At 38.7% G+C, this 23,758-nt stretch overlaps 1 protein-coding gene across 4 annotated transcripts in view; it reads right to left on the reverse strand.

Annotated features, from left to right (window-relative positions):
- The window catches only part of TLL1 (tolloid like 1), a 130,465-nt gene that overhangs the window by 36,056 nt on the left and 70,651 nt on the right, over positions 1 to 23,758 (reverse strand). For all 4 annotated transcript variants that reach the window (XR_008332153.1, XM_053402897.1, XM_053402899.1 and 1 more), the window contains 5 exons: positions 22,122 to 22,300; positions 20,025 to 20,130; positions 18,532 to 18,656; positions 13,519 to 13,634; positions 6,583 to 6,685 (listed from right to left, as the gene is read on the reverse strand). Coding sequence is in view for 3 of the 4 variants with exons in the window: in XM_053402897.1 (XP_053258872.1) it covers positions 6,583 to 6,685; positions 13,519 to 13,634; positions 18,532 to 18,656; positions 20,025 to 20,130; positions 22,122 to 22,300 (629 nt within the window). In the remaining variant the exon portion in view is untranslated. The remainder of the gene's footprint in view (positions 1 to 6,582; positions 6,686 to 13,518; positions 13,635 to 18,531; positions 18,657 to 20,024; positions 20,131 to 22,121; positions 22,301 to 23,758) is intronic.

Consider the following 23,758-nt stretch of genomic DNA (forward strand, 5'->3'; position numbering starts at 1 on the left):
TGACCCCCAGAAGCAGTGTCTGGAGGGTGTCCAGACACTCAGGTTCCCGCGGAGAGCCGGAACGCAGACCACCCGGCCGCCAGGTAACTCCCAAAAGGAGCGAAGAGAGCGGCGGGGAGGGGAAGCGGGCTGAAGGGAAGCCATAGCTAGCTCCGGAAAACGAAGCCCCGAGCTTGCAGGGGGAGCGCTTAGCTCTCGATAACAAGGAATTCGGACCTAAATTATTCGTAAAAGATACATTTGAATTACAAGGAAAGGTACCGGATGAGAAATAACTAAGTACGAGATCGGCTACTATCTGCAATCAGTTGGCACGCATTTGGAAAGCAGAGCGGTCAAAAGTGAAAGTGAGTTCACCGCTCGCGGCTATTGTTTCTTCTCCCCTTTCAGACTTGCTACAAACTAACAGTGTGAAGTTACAAGGTACTTAAAGAAGAATTTAAGCTAAAAGGGGAGACAGAGTGCTAAAATCTGTTAACAAAGGTCCTCTTTGAAACTGTGAAGGGGAAAGTTAAGAGGGATTGTAAATTTGCTTCTTTAAAAAAAACTGCGTAATAGAAGAAGCTTCGACTCCATTAATTTCTGACGTCGGTTCCTTTGTTTGCCTCTGGTTTTTTGGAAAGTGATTTTCTTCTCTGTTTTTTGTTGTGGGACGATCGTGGATAGACTATTTGGATTTTTCATAATATTCAACAGTCTGCATGGAATTTGGTGAACAGTCTATTACTTGGAAATATACTTTTATTTATTTTGTTTTGTTCTCCTAACTTTCGGAGGCTTTGGCCCCTGGTGGTCAGAAGGATAACTACAACTTGTTTTTCTTGCTTGTGTTTTTTTTTCACTTGTTCCGCATGCTCTTTTGGGTCCTTTTGAATGCATAAGGATTAGCCTAATTGGTGGCAGAAGAAAGGAGACTTTTTTGTACTTTTTTCTTTTTTTTCTTTTTTCTTTTTTTGCTTTCTCTTTTCTCCGTTTTTCCCCCGGATATAATTGGATTATAATTAATTAAGAGGAATTTTGGGTTACAAATGGAATATCACGCTTTCTAAAAGGATTAGCCTAATTGGTGGCAAGAAGAACCCCCTTCAAGGATTTGTTGATTTAATTAAGTATTCTCCTGCAAATTTTGACTGGGCAGCAAACCTCACAAATTGGAGAAATTATTAAAAGTATCAAAAGAAGGCAATATAAAGAGGGACTTTATGAACTATAGAATTTGATTTTAAATGTTATAATTGTATTGGGGTTGAGCCCACATAGGACTGGAGTGATTGGGGCTTGGGATTATTTTCAAGTTCTGAAGGATATCTTGGGAGAATGTCTCACATACCTAAGAAGGGTGGGGAGGGAGGAACACCAGGAGATAGAAGAGGGTCAAAACCAGAAGCAGATTTTAAGGCAGAAATTTTGAAAATGTTTGCGGAGATCAGACAAAGTGAGAAGAATATGGAGGACAAATTGGAGCATGTGGATACAAGAATAGAGCAGGTAGATACGAGAATTGGGAAAATGGACCAAAAAATTGATGAAACTGTAAAAGAATTGAAAGGTCAAATCAAAGAAGTTTCTAAGAGGACACAGTCTCTGGAAGAAGGTATGAAGAAAACAAGAGCAGAAATGAAGGAGGTGAAGCGGGAAGAAGAGAAAATAAAAGTGGGACTTTCAGAAGTTAATAAGTCGCAGGAGGAGATATGGGATGCAATTGCTATGAACGAATTGAGACAACGGGAGGTGAATCTTAGGCTGAGAGCAGTCCCAGAAACTCAAGGAGAAAATATCAGAGAGAAACTGATAACAGGGATAGCACAATGGTTGGAATTACAAAAAGAAGAAGTTGAAAGTACAGTGCAGAATGCATTCAGAATGAGAGTAAGAACAACCAGAACAAAGAAAATGCCGGGAGATTGCCTGATTACCTTTAAAGACAAAGATATGAGAAACTTAATTCTTCAAAAAAATAGAGAAACAAGATTGAATATTGAAGGAAATTACATAATTATTTTTAAAGATATTCCAGTTAGATTGTTGAAACGAAGAGACCCATATAAACCTTTGGTCCAAATTCTCAAGAAGAATAAGATTGAATTCAAATGGGAGTTCCCTCAGGGGATCTCCTTTGTCTACAAGAGCAAGAAACACAGACTTACTAGTCCGGAGGAAACAAGTAAATTTCAGAGGCGCTATAAGGAACTAATGGAAGAGACAGAGGAAGAAGAAGAAAGAGGAGCGGTAGGAGGAGTTGATCCGCTGAGGAGAAGGCTTTCGGAAGAAAAGGAGAAGAAGACTGGAGAGACGGATGAAGAATCAGAAGGAATAGAACAAGAAGAGGATAGATTATAATAAATAAAAAAATCAATCAAATTTTTAATCAGAAGGAAAGATGGCGCTTAAACTTTGGAATTGGAACATTAATGGAATGAACGATAGGAAAAAACGAAATAAAATTGAACAATATTTGAAGAAGAAAAATTTGGATATCATTTGTCTCCAAGAAACACATGTGGCAAAGAAACATAGAAAAATTTTGATTAATAATAGACTGGGAAACGAATTTATATCTTCTGACAAAGGAAAAAAGAGAGGGGTCGTACTATATGTAAAGAAAAATATTGAAGCTCAACAAATCTTTAAAGATGAAGAAGGAAGAATAATCGCAATACAGATCAAATGGCAGGGCGAAAAATTAATAATTGTCGGGATCTATGCACCTAATGGAAATAAGACTGATTTCTATAAAAATTTGGAAGAAAAGTCGTTTGACTACATGGATCAAAAAATGATACTTATGGGTGATATGAATGGAGTAGTTTCACTTGAAATGGACAGACTAAGAGAAAAAGAGGTAAGCAGGGACGGAAAATTACCTAAGACTTTTTTCTCTATGACAAAAAACTGCAATCTAATTGACATTTGGAGACTCAGACACCCATTGGAGAAACAGTTCACGTTTTATTCGGAACCAAATCAGTCAATGTCAAGAATCGATCAAATTTGGGTCTCAAATGAACTAACTCCAAGAATCCGACAAATTGAAATTCAACCAAGAACAATCTCAGACCACAATCCAATAAAAATGGAAGTCAAAGGATATGAAGAAAGATCATTTAGATGGAGACTCAACGATTATCTCTTGGATGACCAAAAAGTCATTCAAGAGGCAAAGAAAAAGTTGACTGAATACTTTTTGGATAACATGAACAAAGGTACAAAAATGAGTACAGTCTGGGATGCAAGCAAAGCGGTAATGAGAGGGTTCTTCATCCAACAAAATGCGATTAAAAACAAGAACAGAGAGAAAGGAAGGAAGGAAATTTTAAGACAAATAATGGACAATGAACAAAAGTTAATTAACAAACCGAATAACCTGAAAATAAAGCAGAATATCAAAGCCCTGCAGACGCAATTTGCAATGATTATAAACAAAGAGGTGGAATGGAATATCAAAAGGCTGAGACAAAGAAATTTTGAGTTTGCTAATAAGTCAGGCAGATGGCTCGCATGGCAAATCAAGAAAAGAAAGGAACAAAGTACAATTAACAAAATTAGTGTGGATGGAGAAGAAGTGGAAAATCCAAAAGGCATTAGGAAAGGATTCTTGGACTTTTATAATCATTTATACAACAATAGAGAAAAAAATAACATGAAGAAAATTGAGAGATTTTTAAGAGAGAAAAAGGTGCAAAAGATCCCGACAGAAAAGAAAGACAGACTGAATGCTCCGATCGAAAATGAGGAAATATTCGAGACTATAAAAGATTTGAAAAAAGGGAAGGCACCAGGACCGGATGGTTTTACATCTAGTTATTATAAAGAATTGAGGCACACCTTGACGGTACCATTGAAGGAAGTGATGAATAATATTCTAAAACAACAAGACATCCCTGAAACATGGAAAGAAGCCTTTATCACACTCATTCCCAAGCAAGATTCGGACTTGACACAAGTGAAGAATTATAGGCCGATTTCTCTGCTGAATACAGATTACAAGATATTCTCTGGAATACTAGCAAAAAGATTAAAAAAGATCTTGCAGGAATTTATTCATGCTGATCAAGCAGGTTTCCTTCCTGGCAGACAGATGAAAGACAATGTTAGGAATATAATAAATATACTGGAATACCTGTCTGCCAAGAATGAGAAACAAGCTATATTGATGTTTGTGGATGCAGAGAAGGCTTTTGATAACATATCGTGGGAATTTATGTTAAAAAATTTGGAAATGATGGAAGTGGGAAATGACTTTTACAACGGAATAAGGGCGATTTATTCAGAACAAAGAGCTAAATTGATTGTAAACAATATATTGACAGAAGAAGTTAAGATACGAAAAGGTACCAGACAGGGATGTCCTCTATCACCACTGTTATTTATAACGGTCCTGGAGGTCCTTTTGTGTTCAATTAGAAATAACGAAAGAATAAAGGGAGTGACAGTCGGTCAAAATGAATATAAAGTTAAAGCCTTTGCCGATGATCTAGTAATAACGATGGAAGACCCAAAAAATAGTCTAAACGAGGTATTAAATGAGATTGACCAATTTAGCAGACTGGCTGGATTTTTGTTAAATAAGAGAAAAACCAAAATAATGGTTAAGAATATGGATCAGAGACTGATAGAAGAAACGCAAAGAGACTCAGGGATTGAAGTAGCCAAAAAGGTAAAATACTTGGGAATTTGGTTGACCCCCAAAAATATTGATTTATATCAGAACAACTACACACCGGTGTGGAACGGAATCAAGAAAGATTTAGAAACGTGGAGCAGATTGAAACTTTCTTTCTGGGGCAGAATATCAACGATCAAAATGTGTGTGCTACCAAAGATGTTATTTTTGTTTCAAATGATTCCCATAATCAGGGGAACAAGCGTGTTCAAAGAGTGGCAAAGAATGATTTCAAGATATATCTGGCAGGGCAAAAAGCCAAGAATACAATTTAAGCTATTAACAGATGCCAAGGAAAGAGGCGGTTTTGCCCTGCCAGACCTGAAACTATACTTTGAAGCGTCTTGTCTCTGTTGGTTAAGGGAGTGGATAAAATTAAAAAATAACAAATTATTAGATCTAGAAGGTTTTGATAATAGATTTGGTTGGCACGCTTATTTATGGTTGGAGAAGAAGAAAAGCCATAAAGGTTTTGATAATCATATCTTTAGGAGCTCCATAATGGAAATATGGGAGAGGTATAGAAATATATTAGAACCCAAAGTTCCGCACTGGTTGTCACCACTAGAGGTAATGAGTGTAAAGAAAATCAATATGAGAAAGAACTGGATAACTTATGGTGAATTAGTAACTAAAGAAGGGGGGAAATGGAAAATGAAACCATATGAGCAAGTTAAAGAGCATGTTTACGATTGGTTACATTACCTGCAAGTAAATGAAAGGTTCAAAAAGGACCTTAAAGAGAGGGGATATACAGAGAAAGAATCGAAATTTCAAACAGAAATAATTGATAATGATGTTAAGATAATGTCAAAAATGTATAAAATACTTTTGGAATGGCAAACAAAGGATGAGGAGATCAAGTCGGTTATGATACATTGGGCCAGAGATTTTGGTTATAATATACAATTGGATGACTGGGAAAAGGTATGGAATGAAAATATGAAATTTACTGCATCTACGACGTTAAAGGAGAATGTTATGAAAATGGTATATAGATGGTACATTACACCTGTAAAGTTAGCAAAAATGTATAAGACATGTAATAAGTGTTGGAAATGCAAAGAAAAAGAAGGGTCTTTTTTTCATATGTGGTGGGAATGTAAGAAGGTAAAGGGTTTCTGGGAAATGATTTACAATGAATTGAAAAAGATGTTTAAATATACATTTGTTAAAAAACCAGAAGCCTTTTTACTAGGAATAACAGGAAGAGAGATAAATAGAAGCGATTATAAACTTTTTCAGTATGCAGTAACAGCGGCAAGAATATTGATGGCCCAAAAATGGAAACAAGAGGAGCTACCGACATTGAATGAGTGGAGAATGAAACTTATGGACTATGCAGAACTGGATAAAATGACTGGGAAAATTAGATATCAGAAAGATCACAAATTCATCGAGGACTGGGGAAAGTTTACGGAATATCTGAAAACTATATGTGATGAACAGATAACGCTAGTGGCTTTTAAGGAAGCTTTGTGAAAAAAACAAGGTATATTGTAAAAAAGAAATAGATATGGAAGGTTAATGTTAAATTGGCAATATTATAAAGAAAATGCGGGAAAATAAGAAAAATGGATGATTGAGGGAGGTGCCGATGGAAGTTCAAAAAAACAGCAAACATGTAATTGTGGTGGTACGAATTATTTGTAAAAGAAAAACTTAATAAAAATTTATGAAAGAGTATACACATGACAAGCCGATGGAACCAGTTATACGGGGCTCCCTAGAGCAGGTAATAATTGAGGGGGAAGTTATGTTTCTCTCACACTTTGCAACGACGAAAGGCACATAGCTCTCTCATGGCTTGTGCTACAAATATCTCCCAACTAATAAGCTAATTCCAGATCATTTTTTTTATTTAGCTACTGTTTCTATGTCCCAGTTATTCAGAATTGATCACAACAGAGGTTTCATACCAAGCAGAGGTGATTTTTTCCAGTAGCCATCTCTTACTTCAATATAGTCATACCAGCAGAGGCTGCTCTTATAGAGGTCCATTGTAGTGAAGTTTAAAACAATCTGAAAAGTGCAAAAGAGAGAAGTACAGTATGTCACACACGTGGTTTGGTTTCTGCTCTGAACCAGAATAAAGATATTCCTATGCTGACCATAAATATCAGAAATGTTAACATCTGAATTGTGTCAATATTTCCTCTGATTTTCTATGTAACTAAGATAACCCTCTATCTAATAAGCATTTAAGGGCTTAGCTCCTTAGGGCCCAGATTCTGAAACTGTGGGGAGGACACTCTATCCTGACTTGGAATAGCAAACACAAATATTTAGAAAGGGAGTGCCTTCCTTGCCCCATCAAGCAAGAGCTCACTATCCCCTAACAGAGAATATTTAGTGATCCACATTAATTTCCGAGGGTTCCCTGTGTAAATGATTTATTGGGGTGACAATAGCCAGAGCAGTCCTCTCATAATGTCAGTGTTGGATTGGTGCCTGAATCAACAAATCCTTGCCTGCACCAGCATGCTAAATGAAACTGTGCTCAATGGTGCAGATAGGGTTGGGGTTCAGGGTTCAAATCCAGCCGCTACCCAGCCCAAAGCCTCCCCAAATGATCAGGGAGAGGAAGGAAGTTAGTGATGGGGCATCTGGGCCAATTGAGGCTCTTCCTGGTCACCGTAGCAATCTTTCTTCATATTTTAAAAACATTTTATAGTCAGGGGGCAACCAGACAGCCATGTGCATGATTTCAGGTGCTTGTTTTATTGTTTAAGAACAACTATCAGGCTTTTAGAAGACATCTGAAGGCAGCCCTCTTTAGGGAAGCTTTTAATGTTTAACAGACCACTGTATTTTAATACTTTGTTGGAAGCCACCCAGACGGGTGGGGTATAAATAAATTATTATTATTATTATTATTATTATTATTATTATTATTATTATTGACATGGAAATATAAATTATCCTTTTCAGCAATGAAACTGTGCTTATCCCCCTGTAAATGCGTTTAGCATCAGGACTACAGAAACAGTCGCTTTTATTCCTGTAATCATGATGGCAATATGATTTAAATGAGCTTTAAATGTGAAACTGTCTACGCCTAGAGTGAACAGTTTTTGTGTGTGTTCATTTGCCATAGCATATCAATAATGTAGACACATTTGTAAAAGCATGGGAATGGTGGTAGCAGGCAGGGGTGTGGGACTCAAAAGAAAAGCTAATTGTGTGTCCACAACTGAAATTATAGTACGTGGCTATCTGAAATCCCCTTCTCCTGTAAGTTCATTGAGTCCAGGGCCTACAACAGAGGTTGCTTGTGGGCACAAACGTGGCCACAGAGACCTTTGCTAGCAACCTGGTGGTCCCCCTGCCCCTCCTCCCACTGAAATTAGATTTGAAAGAAGCATAGACCAGATCATGGTGTGGAGACAGTTTCTCCAGTTTGTAAATCTGCCCACGGGTTCAAAAAGGTTGGTGAGCCCTAGTCTAAAATTTCCTTATTGTTCCACTTACTGTGCTCAAGAATCTCTATAAGCTCACCTGTGCAACCTACAATTAATGTATTGAAGGAGCCGACACGATGACAGTAAATTTATAATGGGGATCCTGAATTTCAAAACTTTTGCTAAACATTGGAATACAAGCTTTAAGCATGACTGTACCAGATCTGTGAAGGTGGAGAGCAGGGAACTATAGATATCATGTGGATCTATTCCACCTTCAATTTTAGCGGCTAGAGAGGTGCAGAATATACCATCTCATTAGTTACAATCTGACCCATGGGCTTAAACTTAAACTTTATGAAATTAGAGGAGAAGCCTTTGTTATGGAAGAAATAGGGTCAGATGGAGTATGTGATCTAAAATGCAGGATATAGCAATCTGCGAGACAGCCTTATCCTGCACTGTCCCTACAGTGACATCTCTGCAGAGGAAGGAACTGTTAATTTCTTGACTAAGACCCCCTCCCCCACGCAGTAATGAGAAGCTGGATCTTTCATTTTGTTAGTCATGATGAACATAACAGATTGCATCCATTAATAACACATATTTTTAGACAGTGACACCAGAACTGCTAAAATAGCAGTTGGCACAAGAACATTTCACTTTTACCACAGAATTCACATACTATGTACTCATTTATAGAGGTACATCCCTACTATGTCCTGATAGCATATGCCGGGCCACTTCAATAGGCAGACGTAACAGCAGCTGCTACTTACTTACCACCTTTAACCAATGAAAAAAAATGAATTTACATTGAGCATCTGGTGTAAGAATTACACAGCAATCAGCACAGAAGACAACCTTTGAAATGCCTTGTGCGGTAAAAAGAAGAAGCAGCTATTTTGCATATGTTCAAATTTTGATAAATAATATGTCAATGATTGGCAAATATGTTTTGTAATGCCAGATGAACTGAATGTAATGAATCTAATCTGAATCATTTCAAGTGGGTGGGGGAGGCTTGAAACATTAGGAAGCAATAGAAGCTTCCCATTACAAATTAGAGGAGAATTTTAAATAGCAAACACTTCTGAAAACACATGACATTAACCGAACAAATGATTCAGGAATTGCTGCTTCAACTGACCACAGCCTAAAACAGCACAGTCAAATAAGCTTTGCCAGTAGTTTGGGTAGAGCAGTTTTGCTTTAACACTGGACAGATCAGATTTTGAACATTTGCTGTAAAAGAACCATTTGCTACTGTGCAGTAAATCCAATTTCATACTGCAACTGTACCCTCTCCTTCGGCAGCTACTTTGCCAGCTGTACGTGTTTTCTGTATCTGTGTGAGAATCTATCCTTTCCTCAAGTTGTAACGGGGAAATATAACACTGCTATGTGGACAAGGAGCCTAAAATATCATTAACTGGTTTCTTACTGCACTTCAGATATACACACAGAACTCAATTAAGTAGCATTGTATTGAACTTTTGCAAACATTTTGATTTTGTACTGGAAACCCTTGCAACAATGGAAATGAGCTTACCATATATACATTCAAAATGGTCACAAAATATGCATCATGGGTTTGCAACAGTTACCTAAACAAAACTGTAGGGAAGAAAAGTTACACTGAGAGCCAGTTACTACATTATTGCTCTCTTGCTGAGGGAGTTTGAGGGAATCAAGTTCCCTGCTTCATTTAGCTTCTCTGCAATATCCTTATCCTCCTTTTAACATTCCCTTGACTCCTTTGTCATCCAAGGGATGACAAGACAAGTTTCCTGCTACAGGGAGGTTTCTGTTGGTCATGTTTTTAGCAATGTGTTCCTCAAGCCCAACAGTTTAGGTGCCTGCGGCTACAACTGTGTCAGTGGGCATCTTTTCCTAATCTCCCCCCCCCCAATTTTGTTCATGAGTAGACCATTGGTATTCATGTGCTTTACTCCCAAGACCTTTTCTCTAGGCCTAGAATCCAAATGTTGAAGGAAATACCGGTAAGTGGGCTGCGATCCAGTTCAGCCCGTTTATTAAGCTGAAATAAGTAGGATTTAAGTAGTCGGCTGTGAGCAGGATTGTCAGCTTCTGCCACAATCCAACAGCGCGTTAAGCATGTTCAGGCCCATTGGAATCAATAGATTTTAGCATGCTGAGCATTTTGTTGGGCTGCTGACATGACACTTTCACTAAAAACTGATATACTTGGAAAATGTTAGTTTAATCCTCTCGTGAACATAAAGCCATAGAAATTCTGAGTCATAGTTATTTTTATTGTAAGCAGGAAATATGCAATGATGGCTTATGTGCCAGGCTTCAGTCTTTGAGTGTAGAACTAATTATTTCAGAACCTATATTCTGGTGTTCCTAAATCAGCAATACTGACTTCGCTTCCTTTAAATGTAAGCACCAATACATAGTAGCCTAAATTACTTCAACTGAAGGAAACACATTATAGCTTCCATATTTGTTATAGTTCAAGACTTATTTCAAACTACAGCAAGCCCGCAACTAATGCAAGGCTTACAGTCCAGGGATCACACCTAAAGTCAAAATTGCGTACAGTACTGTTAAAACACACTGGGTGCAATGGTGAGTAGGATAGTCTTATTTCCTGGACACCCCTTTCCATCCCCCCCTTTTTAAAAAAATGTGAAGCATGTAAAGCTGAATGCGTACAAGTTAAATGCGTGGAAGTTGCAGGATTATTGTACTCTGAGATTGTAAAAGTCAGACAAGTTCACTGAAACACTATTTGTGACATTTATGACATAAGGCAAGCTGGCAAAGTAATGTGGTCACTCCAAAGTGAGAAATAAATGAAGATGTAGTATAATGGGCACAATATACTGAAATCTTCAGTTACAAATGTTCTATTTTTCTTATGGCAACATTACATTAATTGTGGTCTACGAAAAAACATTTAACTTCAATTTTGCAACTCAGCAGACACAGAAGAAGAACTGGAGACAAGGCAGATCAACAGTTCAAGAGGACAGGATGGCTGCAAGTCTCCAGAGATAAACAATCAATGAACATTTGTCAGCACAACTGAGAAATTAATGGTAACGTAAGCAAATTCAGTAGTAGCACTGCTGTCTCATGCAGAATAATGAATCACACATTTTCACTGCTGGAAAAGGAAAGCCCACAATACATTATGGAAAGGGAAAATGAAACATAATATATATTCAGAACCATTTTAACAAAACCGTACTTAGAATAACTGAGAAAATTTAAAGTAAAGCAAATTATTTATATAAAAATGACAGTGAAAACAGCTATGCCATTTTGCAATTACTATATTTTCAAAGAGAAGAACAAAACCTTCGAAAAATTAACTCGCAGTATTTTGCATCTCCATGAGAGCTCGGATCTCAATATTTGAAAGCTGTGGATTGTGCAGAACGCAAAATATTTGTTTTATGGTTTAGTAGTGTTAAGCATGTCATACAGTCATGCTTTTCAAAGGCTGCTGGGCATTTTGTTGGCTGTTTTGCATCTTTAGGACCAACAACGCATTTTTAAAAAAATAAAAGAGTTTTGTGATTAATAAGAAATATCCTAAAAGCAAACATACCATATGCAGGCAGGCTATTTTATTCTGTTTAACAAATTACAGAATATACTGTATATTGATGACTTCAAGAGTGGGTTGCTGCAATGCAACTCTATGTGGGGCTTCCGTTGCACTTGCGAAGCTGCACTTAGTGCAGGATGCTGCAGCATAGTTGATGACAGACAAACTACCTTGCCAGCATACACTTCAGCTCAAAGATCTGCACTGGCTGCTGATTTCTTCTCAGGCCTTGGGACTAGTTTACTTGCAGGATTGCCTTATGACCCTGCTCCATGCCCTCAAGTACTTTTTTTACTTGGAATGTGTCCTTGAACAGAAATAAATCCTTGCGCTTGCCTGGACAGAGTGCACACGTGAAGGAAACCTCTGGCTTTCCCTGGTAAAATGTAGCCTACTATACAAAGGTAAGAACTGCATCCATTGCTCTTTTGCCTCTAGCCCCAGTGGCGGAACAAGCCGATTGGGTGCCTGGGGCAGCATGGGTCCCTGTGCCCGGGGGCGGGGTGTGCAGGGGCAGGACACTCTGTGGGACCTCTGAGGAGTCTGCCTGTCTCCTCCCACTCAGCCGCCCTACAGCTGAGGGGGAGGCAGTGGGTGGACCGTTTGGGGAGTGCGGAGCCTGCAGGTGCCAAAGCCACCACGTCACACCCAGGAGAGACGCGTGACTCGGGCGTGCTGTAGGCCCTACTACAGTGAGTGCTGCCTGGCATTTTGTCACCCCCTCAGTGGTGACATCCGGGGTGAACCAGCTCCACCGGCCCCCTTCCTCTGCCCCTGTCTAGCCCCACCCACTGCCATCAAGCACCCTCTCCTCCACCACCACAGGATAACTGTGAGGGAGTGCAGCTCTCAATTCCGAAAAAGATTCCCTGCCCCTGTTAGACTGAATAGAAGGAACACCCAGAATATGCTCATGGTTATCTCTCATCCCATGAGATGTTAAAACCGCCACCCCAGGAACCAATTTGGATGGGCTTTCCCAGTATGAAAGCCCAGAAGATAAGGACCAGGCACTCAGATGGGGCTTCAGACAAAAATGGGTCTGGACTGCTAACTAAAGCCAAAGTTGAATAAACTGACTAATGTACAGTTCAAAGGCTTTGTCTCATTAACCACTCTTAAAACACTCTTTCTTCTTGGAATAACAGGTTTAGAATTGCCCAAGAAAGATGTTAAATTATTTTTGTATGCCACAACGGCCGCCTGAATATTACTTGCTAAAAATTGGAAAACACAAGAACTACCAACAGTGGAAAATTGGCAGATAAAGATGATAGGCTTTTCGGAGCTAGCTGACCTGACTGGAAGAATCCACGACCAGAAAGAAGAGGAGTTTCAAGAGGACTGGAGGAAATTTAAGGACTATTTGAATAAATATTGTAATATAAAAAATTAGAAATTACTTGAAAGAAACAAATAGGCCTAGGATTAAACTAAGTTATAATTAAATAAACGGGATTTAGAATGTTAAGAAAAGTGAATAAGATAGTCTATAATTGGAAATTGTTTTAGTTTAATAATGATATTGGAAAGCTGTTACTTTTAATTACAAGGAAACTCAGAAGGGAGGGATTTGAGGAAGTCAACCAAGATGTTTAAAAGGTTGGATTTGTGAAGAATTAAGTTTGTTGTTATTGCTTATCTGTTTATTGTTCCCTTTTTTTCTTCCTTTTTCTTTTTCTTTTTCTGTTTTTGTGTATCATTTTGCTTTGTGGTTTGTGTTATCATTGTGGAAAATCTAATAAAAAAATTATTTAAAATAAATAAATAAGAATATAAAAACCCCAGAAGATCAGGAGACACATGAACAAACAACAGCAAAATATTTGGTTTGAACAAAGCGCCAACCCTTGGGAATAATTGCAAAGTACCTTCTCTCCAGGCGTCACTGAAATTCTCCATATGCAGTGTGTATACGAAGGGTAGCCATTTGGAAACCCGGGAGAGGAGAAGTTGCCTGTAGACTCTTGCAGTGTTTCTCCACACGCTGAAAGAAATTAAATATTATAGCAGCTGAGGGTTGCCTGACAAAGTGCAAAGAAATTGTGTTTCTTCTTTACTGTGAATAATTAACAGCAGAGGTGGGAGATGCTTTATACAAAGCAACGTTTCTGAAACAATCTGACAAGGACATTTTGTCCTGTCCAAAATATTATTTCCATGTCCTTTCCCTTACTTTAAATCAAAATAAAAAATTACAGCATGCCTTTAAATGTCACTGCTGACCATCAGGCAAGTAAATAGTAAAAACATCCTTATGTTTCCACACAACAGAAAAATAAGTGGAACAATTGTCATGATGCTAAACACTAACCAGAATTGTTCATGTATTTTATATGTTAGATGAGGATATATTCATATTAAACTAGAAATTATTTTTAAAAGATGTGCATAAATTTCTTGTAACAATACGGATAATAAAGCATAGCAAATATAACAACCAATGACATTTATTTTATTGCTATACCTTATTCTTTTACTCTATTTCCTACTTAGCTGTCTATCATACTGTTTCAGGGCAGAATGGGGTTCTGACTAATTTTTCCCTACCCAGTGAATTTCAGTAGAAACTGAAGTATTTATCTGCCATTAAAGTTCATTCACTTTTCACTCCAGCTTATCTGCCATTTATCCTTATAACTTTAAATCAACAACATGTTTCTCCTGTTGATTTGGTAGCATGGGCTGAAGGACAGCTCTTTGAAGCTCGTTACCTTGCCATTAGTAAGAGTAAGATCAGATTTTGCTAAAATACTCTGTCACATCCATTTTGAGGACATTAAAATGCCACCTGCTACTCATTGAGGATTACAAGCATCATCATTTATCCACATTTTGTTACATGATGCAGCAATCTGTGATGGCTGAATTGGTGGTGGTAACAACAACAACAACAACAACATTTGTGCACTACCTAGTGTCCCACATTGTACATCTGGTACACTGCTTAGAACTTACTGTATTTTTCCGTGTATAACACGCCCCCGTGTATAAGATGCCCACTATTTTGGGGGACTCGAAATTAAGAAAATAGGGGGAGATTGCCCAGAGTTGTTGTTTTTTAAAATAATTTTTATTAAGTTTCCATTTACCAAATTAAACATATCATACCAATTAGTCCAAATTATATCAATACACATCATAAGTCCAAATGTTTTCCAAATTAAATTTTTTTGTGGGAGGTACCCATCAGTGGCGTAGCGTGGGTTGTCAGCACCCGGGGCAAGGCAAGTAATTTGCGCCCCCTAACCCTAACCCCCAGATGTTGCGCCCGGTGCGGCCGGCCCCCCCTGCACCTCCCATGCTACGCCACTGGTACCCATGCTTTGCGATGCCTGCCTGCCTGCCGATTGCCCAGAGTTGTTGAGCTTTTTTGGAGGGGGGGAAATCACTCACACGTCTGGCTAACACTGCCAGTATCACATGTAGCAGAAGCCGAAAGTCGTCTGCCCAATTGCCGCAACAACAGCCAGTCAACCACAGCCCTCGCTGCAGCCACCAATCACCCAAAAAAACACAGATGACGATCTCCTACTCAAGTCTGCAACCAATCACCCGTCCCCACTCAGAACTACCCATGTATAAGACGACCCCAGTTTTTTAGATCTCCCTTCCTTAAAAGCACACATTCATAAATTCAGGGTTCTGCACTGGAAAAATCTCTGACTAATGCAAGAACACTTAACAAAACTGTGAGTTTAGACCTGCAGACCAGAGAAAGCTGGGTACAAAATTGCTACGGTTTGGTGTAAAGTTATTCAATTTCCCCTGTAATGTCACCTCAGGACAATTCTGACCATAAGACCCAAGATGTAATGTTTGCTGAAGATGCCAAAATGGACTTTGAAGTTATGAAAAATTCTAAGACCTCTGTCTGGTATATTAAAATTAAATCTGACCACAAAGGGCTGGGTATCTGTGTGAATAAACCTCCTCACCCCACCTCCTGGTAAGATACGTATTTGCTCAGCCTCGTTTTTTGAACTATGCTCGCAGTATATCTGACTGGTAAACTATTTTAGCAGGCAAAAAAAATGGTTGGCTTTGTTTATGAGGACTTTAGATACCTCTGTTCATTTAAGAATGTTCTATAAGGTCAGTCAGATGATTTCAAAATTAGATGGTTGCTGGCTAATGTAGACAACGCCATTCCTATAGCTTTATATGCACTAAAGAGCAAAAAAGTTACAAGCTACTTTTTTGACCCAAAGCATAGTTGACTGTCAAGGGGATTTTTAAAAAAATCTAAATGATTTGGGGAACTTAACTATTTCAAATTTTGACAACTTGCATATCTGATGTTTAACTTACTCTTGGATTGCCTCATTTGTTTTTGTGAGTTATGTTGTAATCGCCATTGGCTACAAACAGAAATCTGTCTGTCTGAACATCAGATCAACAGTAAGTGACAGTGTAAGAGCTGCCAGCTGGCAAGATTACAAGTGTAATCAAAAGTCAAATTAAATATAAATGATTTGCAGAATCTTTAAACATATGGGAGGGGGGAAACCCACAAGATTTTGTATAAAGACAGACAATAATGTTCAATAATGCTAAATCTTATTTAAGGTTGAATGAGGCAGTACATGAAAACACGGGACTTAAAGTATATGTTGAGGAATAAAGACAAGCCCTGGCTTAGCCTAAAACCTTTTCCTCTCTGTCTCTCCACAAAGCACACATCACATGACATCTAATCAAAGTATAGCTACATATTAAGTAATGTATTCAGTACCACATCAAATGACCACACCAGTTTATTTTTAACACCACAATTGTTGGTAATTCCACTAAACTGTAGAGATTAATATATTGGGGGAGGAATACCATGTAGCACTGTTAAGATTGTTCCATCAGCAAAAGCACTTATGCTTGCCAAAGGGAACAATCTCTCTCCTCTGCCCCCACAGGGGACAGATCTGGGGTTCTCCCAGCCCCTCAGAGCTGATGGAGCACAGGAAGGGAAAGAAAAGTTTCAGGGCCTGAGATTTTATGTCAAAGCACTGGGAAGCTTCCCAACCCAGGCGTCCATTAACATATGGAAATATTTTTCTTATAGGCTTTACTAGCTATCCTTTTGCCTACATTTCCTTCATTTCTTTAGATTAAAGCCATGTAAAAAAAAAGGTCATTCACCCTAGTTATTCCAAGTGTTCAGTGCAAATGTCCTCTTAGCATTAATTGGATTAATTCAAGAAGACCTGCACCACCCCACAAGCCCTGTCATTTGTAGCTAAATGATCTAAAACATAGCCTGCTCAGAAAAGACCATGATGCCATTTGTCACAAATTAAATGCTACCCTTGACAAATTTCATATTCTGCTTTTGGTTAGGCAACACTTTGGTTGTCCTGGTTGAAAGGTGAAATTCATTACAGTGGGTCTGTAGTTCCTAATGTTATTAGTTAAAATTCCAACACATGAGAATTCGAAGGATTTCAGTTCATTTGGTACTGCCAAAATTTGCAACGTACACATTATTTGTAAGCTTATAAAATGGCTTGCTGTTAACAAACTTTAATTATATGTTACAACCTGTTAATAATGGGTTTCATTATGCTGAAGTTAGTCCTTAGAAAACGTGAATAAGGCACTGTAGCCCCTTTGCTATTTTTTAATTTACATTTCTTTTTAAATATAGTGAAGGGGGTTACAGTGCCTTATTCACAATTCCAGCTAACCAGCATTTTTCATGCCACAAAAACCTTATTACTTAACTACTTACATAAAGACACAGACATACACAGAGAGACAGAGATTAAGAAATTTTATGAAGTTTAACACAGCTTTATATTGCCTGTATCGCCTGGTTAGATGCCAGTTCTTCTACCATGAGTTGTTTCTTTGGCATGCTTATATCACACATATGCCTTGTGAATTGTTTATAATAATTATCAGAACTACTGAGTGGTGCAAAAAAAAAAATGCTCCTGAAGGGAAAAAATACATAGCTGAAGCTGGGGGGTGCCTACCTTCTTTCTTCCCTCTCTAATTGGTTCCTCTGAAACAGACAAGAACTAGCAGGTGTGAGAGATTAGCATCACACATGCTCTGTGTTGCAGAGGCAAGGGCTGTGGGCAGGAAAGAGAAGTCACACATGGACAAGGGTGAATGGTGACCAATCACATTTTTAGGAGGGGAGATCGTGAGAAGATGCTGTTCAGGCTTCATGGATCTAGGACAGGCATAGGCAAACTCAGCCCTCCAGATGTTTTGGGACTACAACTCCCATCATCCCTAGCTAACAGGACCAGTGGTCAGGGATGATGGGAGTTGTAGTCCCAAAACATCTGGAGGGCCGAGTTTGCCTATGCCTGGCCTAGGAGCTAGTTAACTGATCTGCAAGAGAGGGGGAGTGGCCAAAGAAATAACGTTTCAGACCAAGTGACCGAGGTACTATCAAGACTCTCTGCAGCAAGAGGTCCAGACCAAGCATGATGGTTATTGTATAAAGAATTCCTGCACAAAGAGCTGTTCGGTGCAATTGTTTTGCAGGGCATCTGGATTCCGCTGCTGAGATATGTTAAACAAACCCATCATTCATCTAAACATAGCTCCAGGCTTAAAGTACAATATCTTAAATAAGAACTGAGAGAATGAATCATGTTTTTTCCCACTTCCTTATCCAGCAAGTGAACAGCTACAGTAGGCAAGCACAGAAATGCCATATGAGTCAGTAAATTCAGATTCAGGCCATTCATACCTTAGTGCCTAATGTCCCAGAGCTACCACACTTTAAAATGCTTACGATCTCAGCTTTCAAATATGCGTTAACTGCCTGAATGAAAACCGATTAGAAACAGATTATTCAAAACTATCTGTTAGCGCTCATGAATTCTGCAGGAAAGCATGCTTTATTGGGCATATGTTTTATGGTGCGGTACCTGGACATCTATACAGCTTTCTTGCTTGTGCAATATCTCCTTTACTTAATCTCGTGCGTTGACCAATGGCTGGTCGGATTCCATTATCATCACGGGAAGGAAGGATGGTGTCCAGAAACATGCCCCTAAAAAAAAATTAAAAAAACAAGAAACCCAATCAGGTTTCATATCAAACTAAGCTATCAAAATCTAACTTTTGCTTATGTATATTGCAATGTTCTTAGCCAAATTAGATCTAAAAAAATATAATAAATAAATAGCAGGCATAATGGAAAACTCGAGAGTGGCTTGTTTGATTAAATTGGTTTGTTGTTGACAACCATGCAACAACAGTTTGGGAAACTGTTCTGCTCAAGTCCCTGTTCCTTAGCAAACTGTCAACAATTCCGAACATCAATTGATATTGTGCAATGAAATTAAATTAATATGAAGAGCAACATATACCACACTAAACTGTTAGTTTTCATATAATTAGTACAATGAAATCTCCTTCAAATGCTGCTTTTGCTTTTGAGGAACCATAATCATTTTCTTGTTCCCAATCATTTCCACAACTGCTTGAATATATGCAAGGTAGATTATGCTTATAGACTGCTTCGATCAGGTGCTGTTCACCATGCTAGCATACTTTATTCTAAGCATTTATTTGTCAATGCAATCTTTGAAAAGGGTCATAGGTCTATCAGAAAACTCTTACTTTTATAATCATAGTCAACGGTAGATGCAATCTTTTGAACTCTGGTGGAATTTATTATGGGGGGAACTCAATACATAAAAAGCCTGCCTGTCTATGTGGGGGGGGGGACCACATTCAAAAGACATGCATAAAAGAACAAAGTCAGATTGATTCATCCTGTTACCAAGCACCATGAGTGCTTTCTGAAGGTTTCATTTTCCATCACAGTAATCTAAAAATGATCAAATTAGTGTCACTCACAATTAAGAAAAGATCTAATCTCCACGAGTAACAGAATTTCTAATATATAATGGCTGGGAACATTCCACATTGTTCCTGTTACTGGCAAAATGTTTTAGATAGTAGCCTGGAATAACCTTTTTTCACCTTGGCACCTTTACCCCTTGTGTTCTGAGAAGCCTTATTCTATTTTGCTCCCTCCTAGTGACAAAATAGGACTTGTTCCCATTGAAGGTAATGGCTATGATCTAGCAACCTAGCACAGGAAGTTCCCCATTGTCTACTATGAACAAGAAAACTCTGAGAGCAAGGGAGCAGTTTTCTTTTTTTCTTTTTCTTTTAAAGTGGGGATTACTGTAAGACAAGTGTAAGAAAAGTCTATCAATGATCATTATGAGAACATACTTATAAAATAATCAGACATATCTAAGAGAACCATTTTCACAACTATTAGCTTGAGGAGCTACAACATGATAAACCTCTTTGGTCAATTGCCTGAATCAAAACTACATCTATAAAATATATACACAAAGAAGAATGGAATTAAAAGTCAAAAGGTATAACCTGAGACTCCAACCTTGAGAAGGTGTTCCTGGCATAGTGCATAATGCTATCAAAATCATATGGCTCCCCCAGAGAATTCACTTCTCCAGGCTCCATCTTCAAAAAGTTGTACTCCTGACCTATAATTCATAAGCAAGATCTCATGTAAGCCTTTCCTAAAAAGAAAGAGAAAAACAGAAGAAAACAGAAGTCCCAGCCCTTCTACTTACATACAGTACTGCTGCGCATTCACCTCTGACAATGCATGAGTGAATATATCCACTTTGGAGATATTTAGACCTCCTCAGAATTTGAGACAACCCAAAGTGGTCTGAGATGGAATGGGCTGATCTTGAGACTTTGGAACCACCTCAGGACTTTTGTAGGATGTTTTATTTTTCTGGCCCAATACAATGCATTTTAGTATCTTCTGCAAGCACATCTAGCCTCTCTATAACTGGACACATTAGGCAGAGCGAAGGGGAGGCAGGAGAGGAGTTTTACCCTCTATTCTAACTTTTCCTCTATCCATTTGTTTGGAGCACTCAATGGTGTTTCTGGGCAACCTTGACCAACTCCTGCCACAACATTGGGATCCAACGGTGAGTTTTCACATCTTACAACTATTGCAGAGTACTGGTGGTATAGTGTTTTTTAAGGTTTTGATGCTATGCCCCTCAGGAACAAATATTACATTTATATGTCAGACTCTCAGGTATCACCTGTTCATAACCTGGCAAGTTCGCCTTAGCCATTCCTCATTCAGTCAGAGAAAATCAATACTGATGAAGCCAAACGTTTCTGCACAACTATCAACAGCTTTTTGATTCATTCTTAATGCAATCATTCTTAAATATCAATTTTTCCTCATGAATCAAATTATTCTTTTAACAGTCCTATGAAACCCCATCTTACTGTGCTACGTGCTATGCTGAATAGGAAGAAAGCCAAATGGAGACAAATATTCTGGGACTACTTTCTGTCCTTATCTGACTCATTCATTATATATTCTTAATGTCATGTTTGCTACTCTGACTGTTGCTGTGGGAACATAAAAATCAAGGTTTTTTGATGCTGTTAACATAATGTGGAACTGATTTTGTAACCCATTCCTACACTCATTATTATTTATTATCTACAGCATATTTTTAATTTTCAAAGGGCTTTAGCATCTTCATTGGAGCCTTGTACGACCATGTATGAACATAATTTCAACCATCACATAGTTTCTGCTCACAACCAACCCTTTTCCATATTCTACTGGCTGCTCCTATTTCCAAATATAGAGACATTTCCCTCTATGCACCCAGGACATTCAAATGGTTTCTTAGAGGGTTTAAAGATGTGGTTCACTCACTCAAGTGTTAGAGAGAAATAAATCATCTGCAAAGATGCCTAGGGGCACATACCTTCAATATAACCAATTAACAACAACAACAGCTTCTTCAAACAAGGGTAAACTGCCAAGGAGGCAGCTTGAGGCTATGGAGACTGCATAAGCTATCAATTGCTTTTACTAAGTATTCACCGTATTAACACAAAGTACCTTGCATAATAGGGACGCAGGTGGCGCTGTTGGGATGTGGGTGGTGCTGTGGTCTAAACCACAGAGCCTAGGGCTTGCCGATCAGAAGGTCGGCGGTTCGAATCCCCGCAACAGGGTGAGCTCCTGTTGCTCGGTCCCTGCTCCTGCCAACCTAGCAGTTCAAAAGCACATCAAAGTGCAAGTAGATAAATAGGTACCACTCTGGCAGGAAGGTAAACGGCGTTTCCGTGCACTGCTCTGGTTTCGCCAGAAGCGGCTTAGTCATGCTGGCCACATGACCTGAAAAAACTGTCTGCAGACAAATGTCGGCTCCCTCGGCCAGTAAAGCGAGATGAGCGCTGCAACCCCAGAGTTGTTTGCGACTGGACTTAACTGTCAGGGGTCCTTTACCTTTACCTTGCATAATGCGAATGTCTCATATAAACACCCACTCTGAACAGCACAGCTGAATTTTGCTGTTTTAGCACTATCCAGTTAAACCAATGTGCAAGAACCTCAAGAGCCGCAAGCGAATAAAATGGGGCAGCATTTTAAAATATAAAACACAACACTAAAATATAAGAAAGCACACTAAAATGGTCTCACCTGGCTGGATGTTTTCTCTGATGATGGTTACATGATCATCTCTGTCTGGTCTTGTGTGTTCATGCCAAAATCCTATCACATGTCCCAGCTCATGAACAACAATTCCAAATTTATCACAGTTCTTGCCAATAGAAATTGCCTGAGGGCCATTACCCCTTCGGCCTACATAAGAACAGCACCTGTAATTTAGAAGAAGAACACGGATGAAAACTTACGTGAATATTGCTCGTTGCCAAAAAGGTGCTGCAATTTGCATTTTAATCTTCTGAAAATCATTAGTTTTTCTGTGGTTTGTCAAGAAGATTAAACTTTGGCTCTCTCTCTTTTTTTATATATAAAAAAGTAAACGTTTAATTGTACAATTTTCTTCTTGGAGATAGGGGGGAGGTATAAGAAGCATTTGTTTTTACAGCAAGAACGCTTAAAATCATATGGTCCTTGAGGAGGTCAGCCAAAATTAATTCCATCACCAGCAAAAGTAAAAGACTGACAAAGGAAAGCCTTTCTGAGGAAAAAACGGTGTAGCGTCACTTCCCCCTCAAATTCTTTGTTTAATGTGGGGCTGCAGATACATTTAAATATTTTTAACACCTAGTGATTTGAAAGTCATTAAATATGCTTTCAAGTTGTGGAGTATTCCAAACTGTGATATAAAACATATTTATAAAAAGAAAGCCATTAATTATTATTTTTTCTAGTCAGTTCTAACACAAACCAGACATGATGACAGGAGATTCTGGTGTCACTTAAAAGCTTTAATAGTAGCTACCATTGATGGTAGCCTGAATGATTTTTTTGTCTCTGTGGCTCTCTGGGAGAGGGGCTAATCATTTATTCCTGTGCCAGTTCACCAACTAGAATTCCTCTTCAATTTCCAGGTATCATCTATGATGTTTATATGCACCTTTTGCCAAATATCTTTTTTTAAAGCATAAAGGCCCTGGGAATTCTGGATGGTAGTAGATTTAGCCATTTTTTTCCCCTTTACTTATATTTTTTATACCCCTTGATAAAATCTCTAAGCAATTTAGGAGCACAGAGACATGACTAATGAGACTGAAACAATTATTTGCCACAGAGGCTATAAGAAGGGTTGTATCCAATTAAGTCCAACTCAGAGTAAACCCACTGAATCCAATGGACTTGTGACTTATGACTCACTCGTTCATTGATTTCAGTGGATCTGCTACGAATGTGATGCAGCAGAATACAACTTTTAAAGCAATGGACTTCATCTGGCAATTTGGGAGACACTAATGGGTGATGGGCTACAACAGCAACACTACAAATAAATATTACAAAATTAAGAAATGTGTCCCCAAATACATGTTGAGGTTGAAGGGTAGGAAGTCCTAATCCCCTGATCTTTGCTGCTGGAGGGGTTTAGGATATGGCAGAGGTGGTCATCTGCCAACATCTGCTGGTTGTGGGTGCTCCGGAGGCCCCCAGGGAAAGTGTTGCCATTATGAAACTACAGACCATTGTGTTCCCACCAGTGGCATAAACCATAGGGCCTTGAACTGGTGGAAGGCAGAGCAAAGCTGCCCATGGATCTACCAGATCCAAAACTGATCCCTCATGCTGAGAGTGACACAATTCAGAACCCTCATCCGAAGAAGAAGAAGAAGAAGAAGAAG

Source organism: Podarcis raffonei, chromosome 9 (assembly GCF_027172205.1).
Source record: "Podarcis raffonei isolate rPodRaf1 chromosome 9, rPodRaf1.pri, whole genome shotgun sequence".
Lineage (NCBI taxonomy): Eukaryota > Metazoa > Chordata > Lepidosauria > Squamata > Lacertidae > Podarcis > Podarcis raffonei.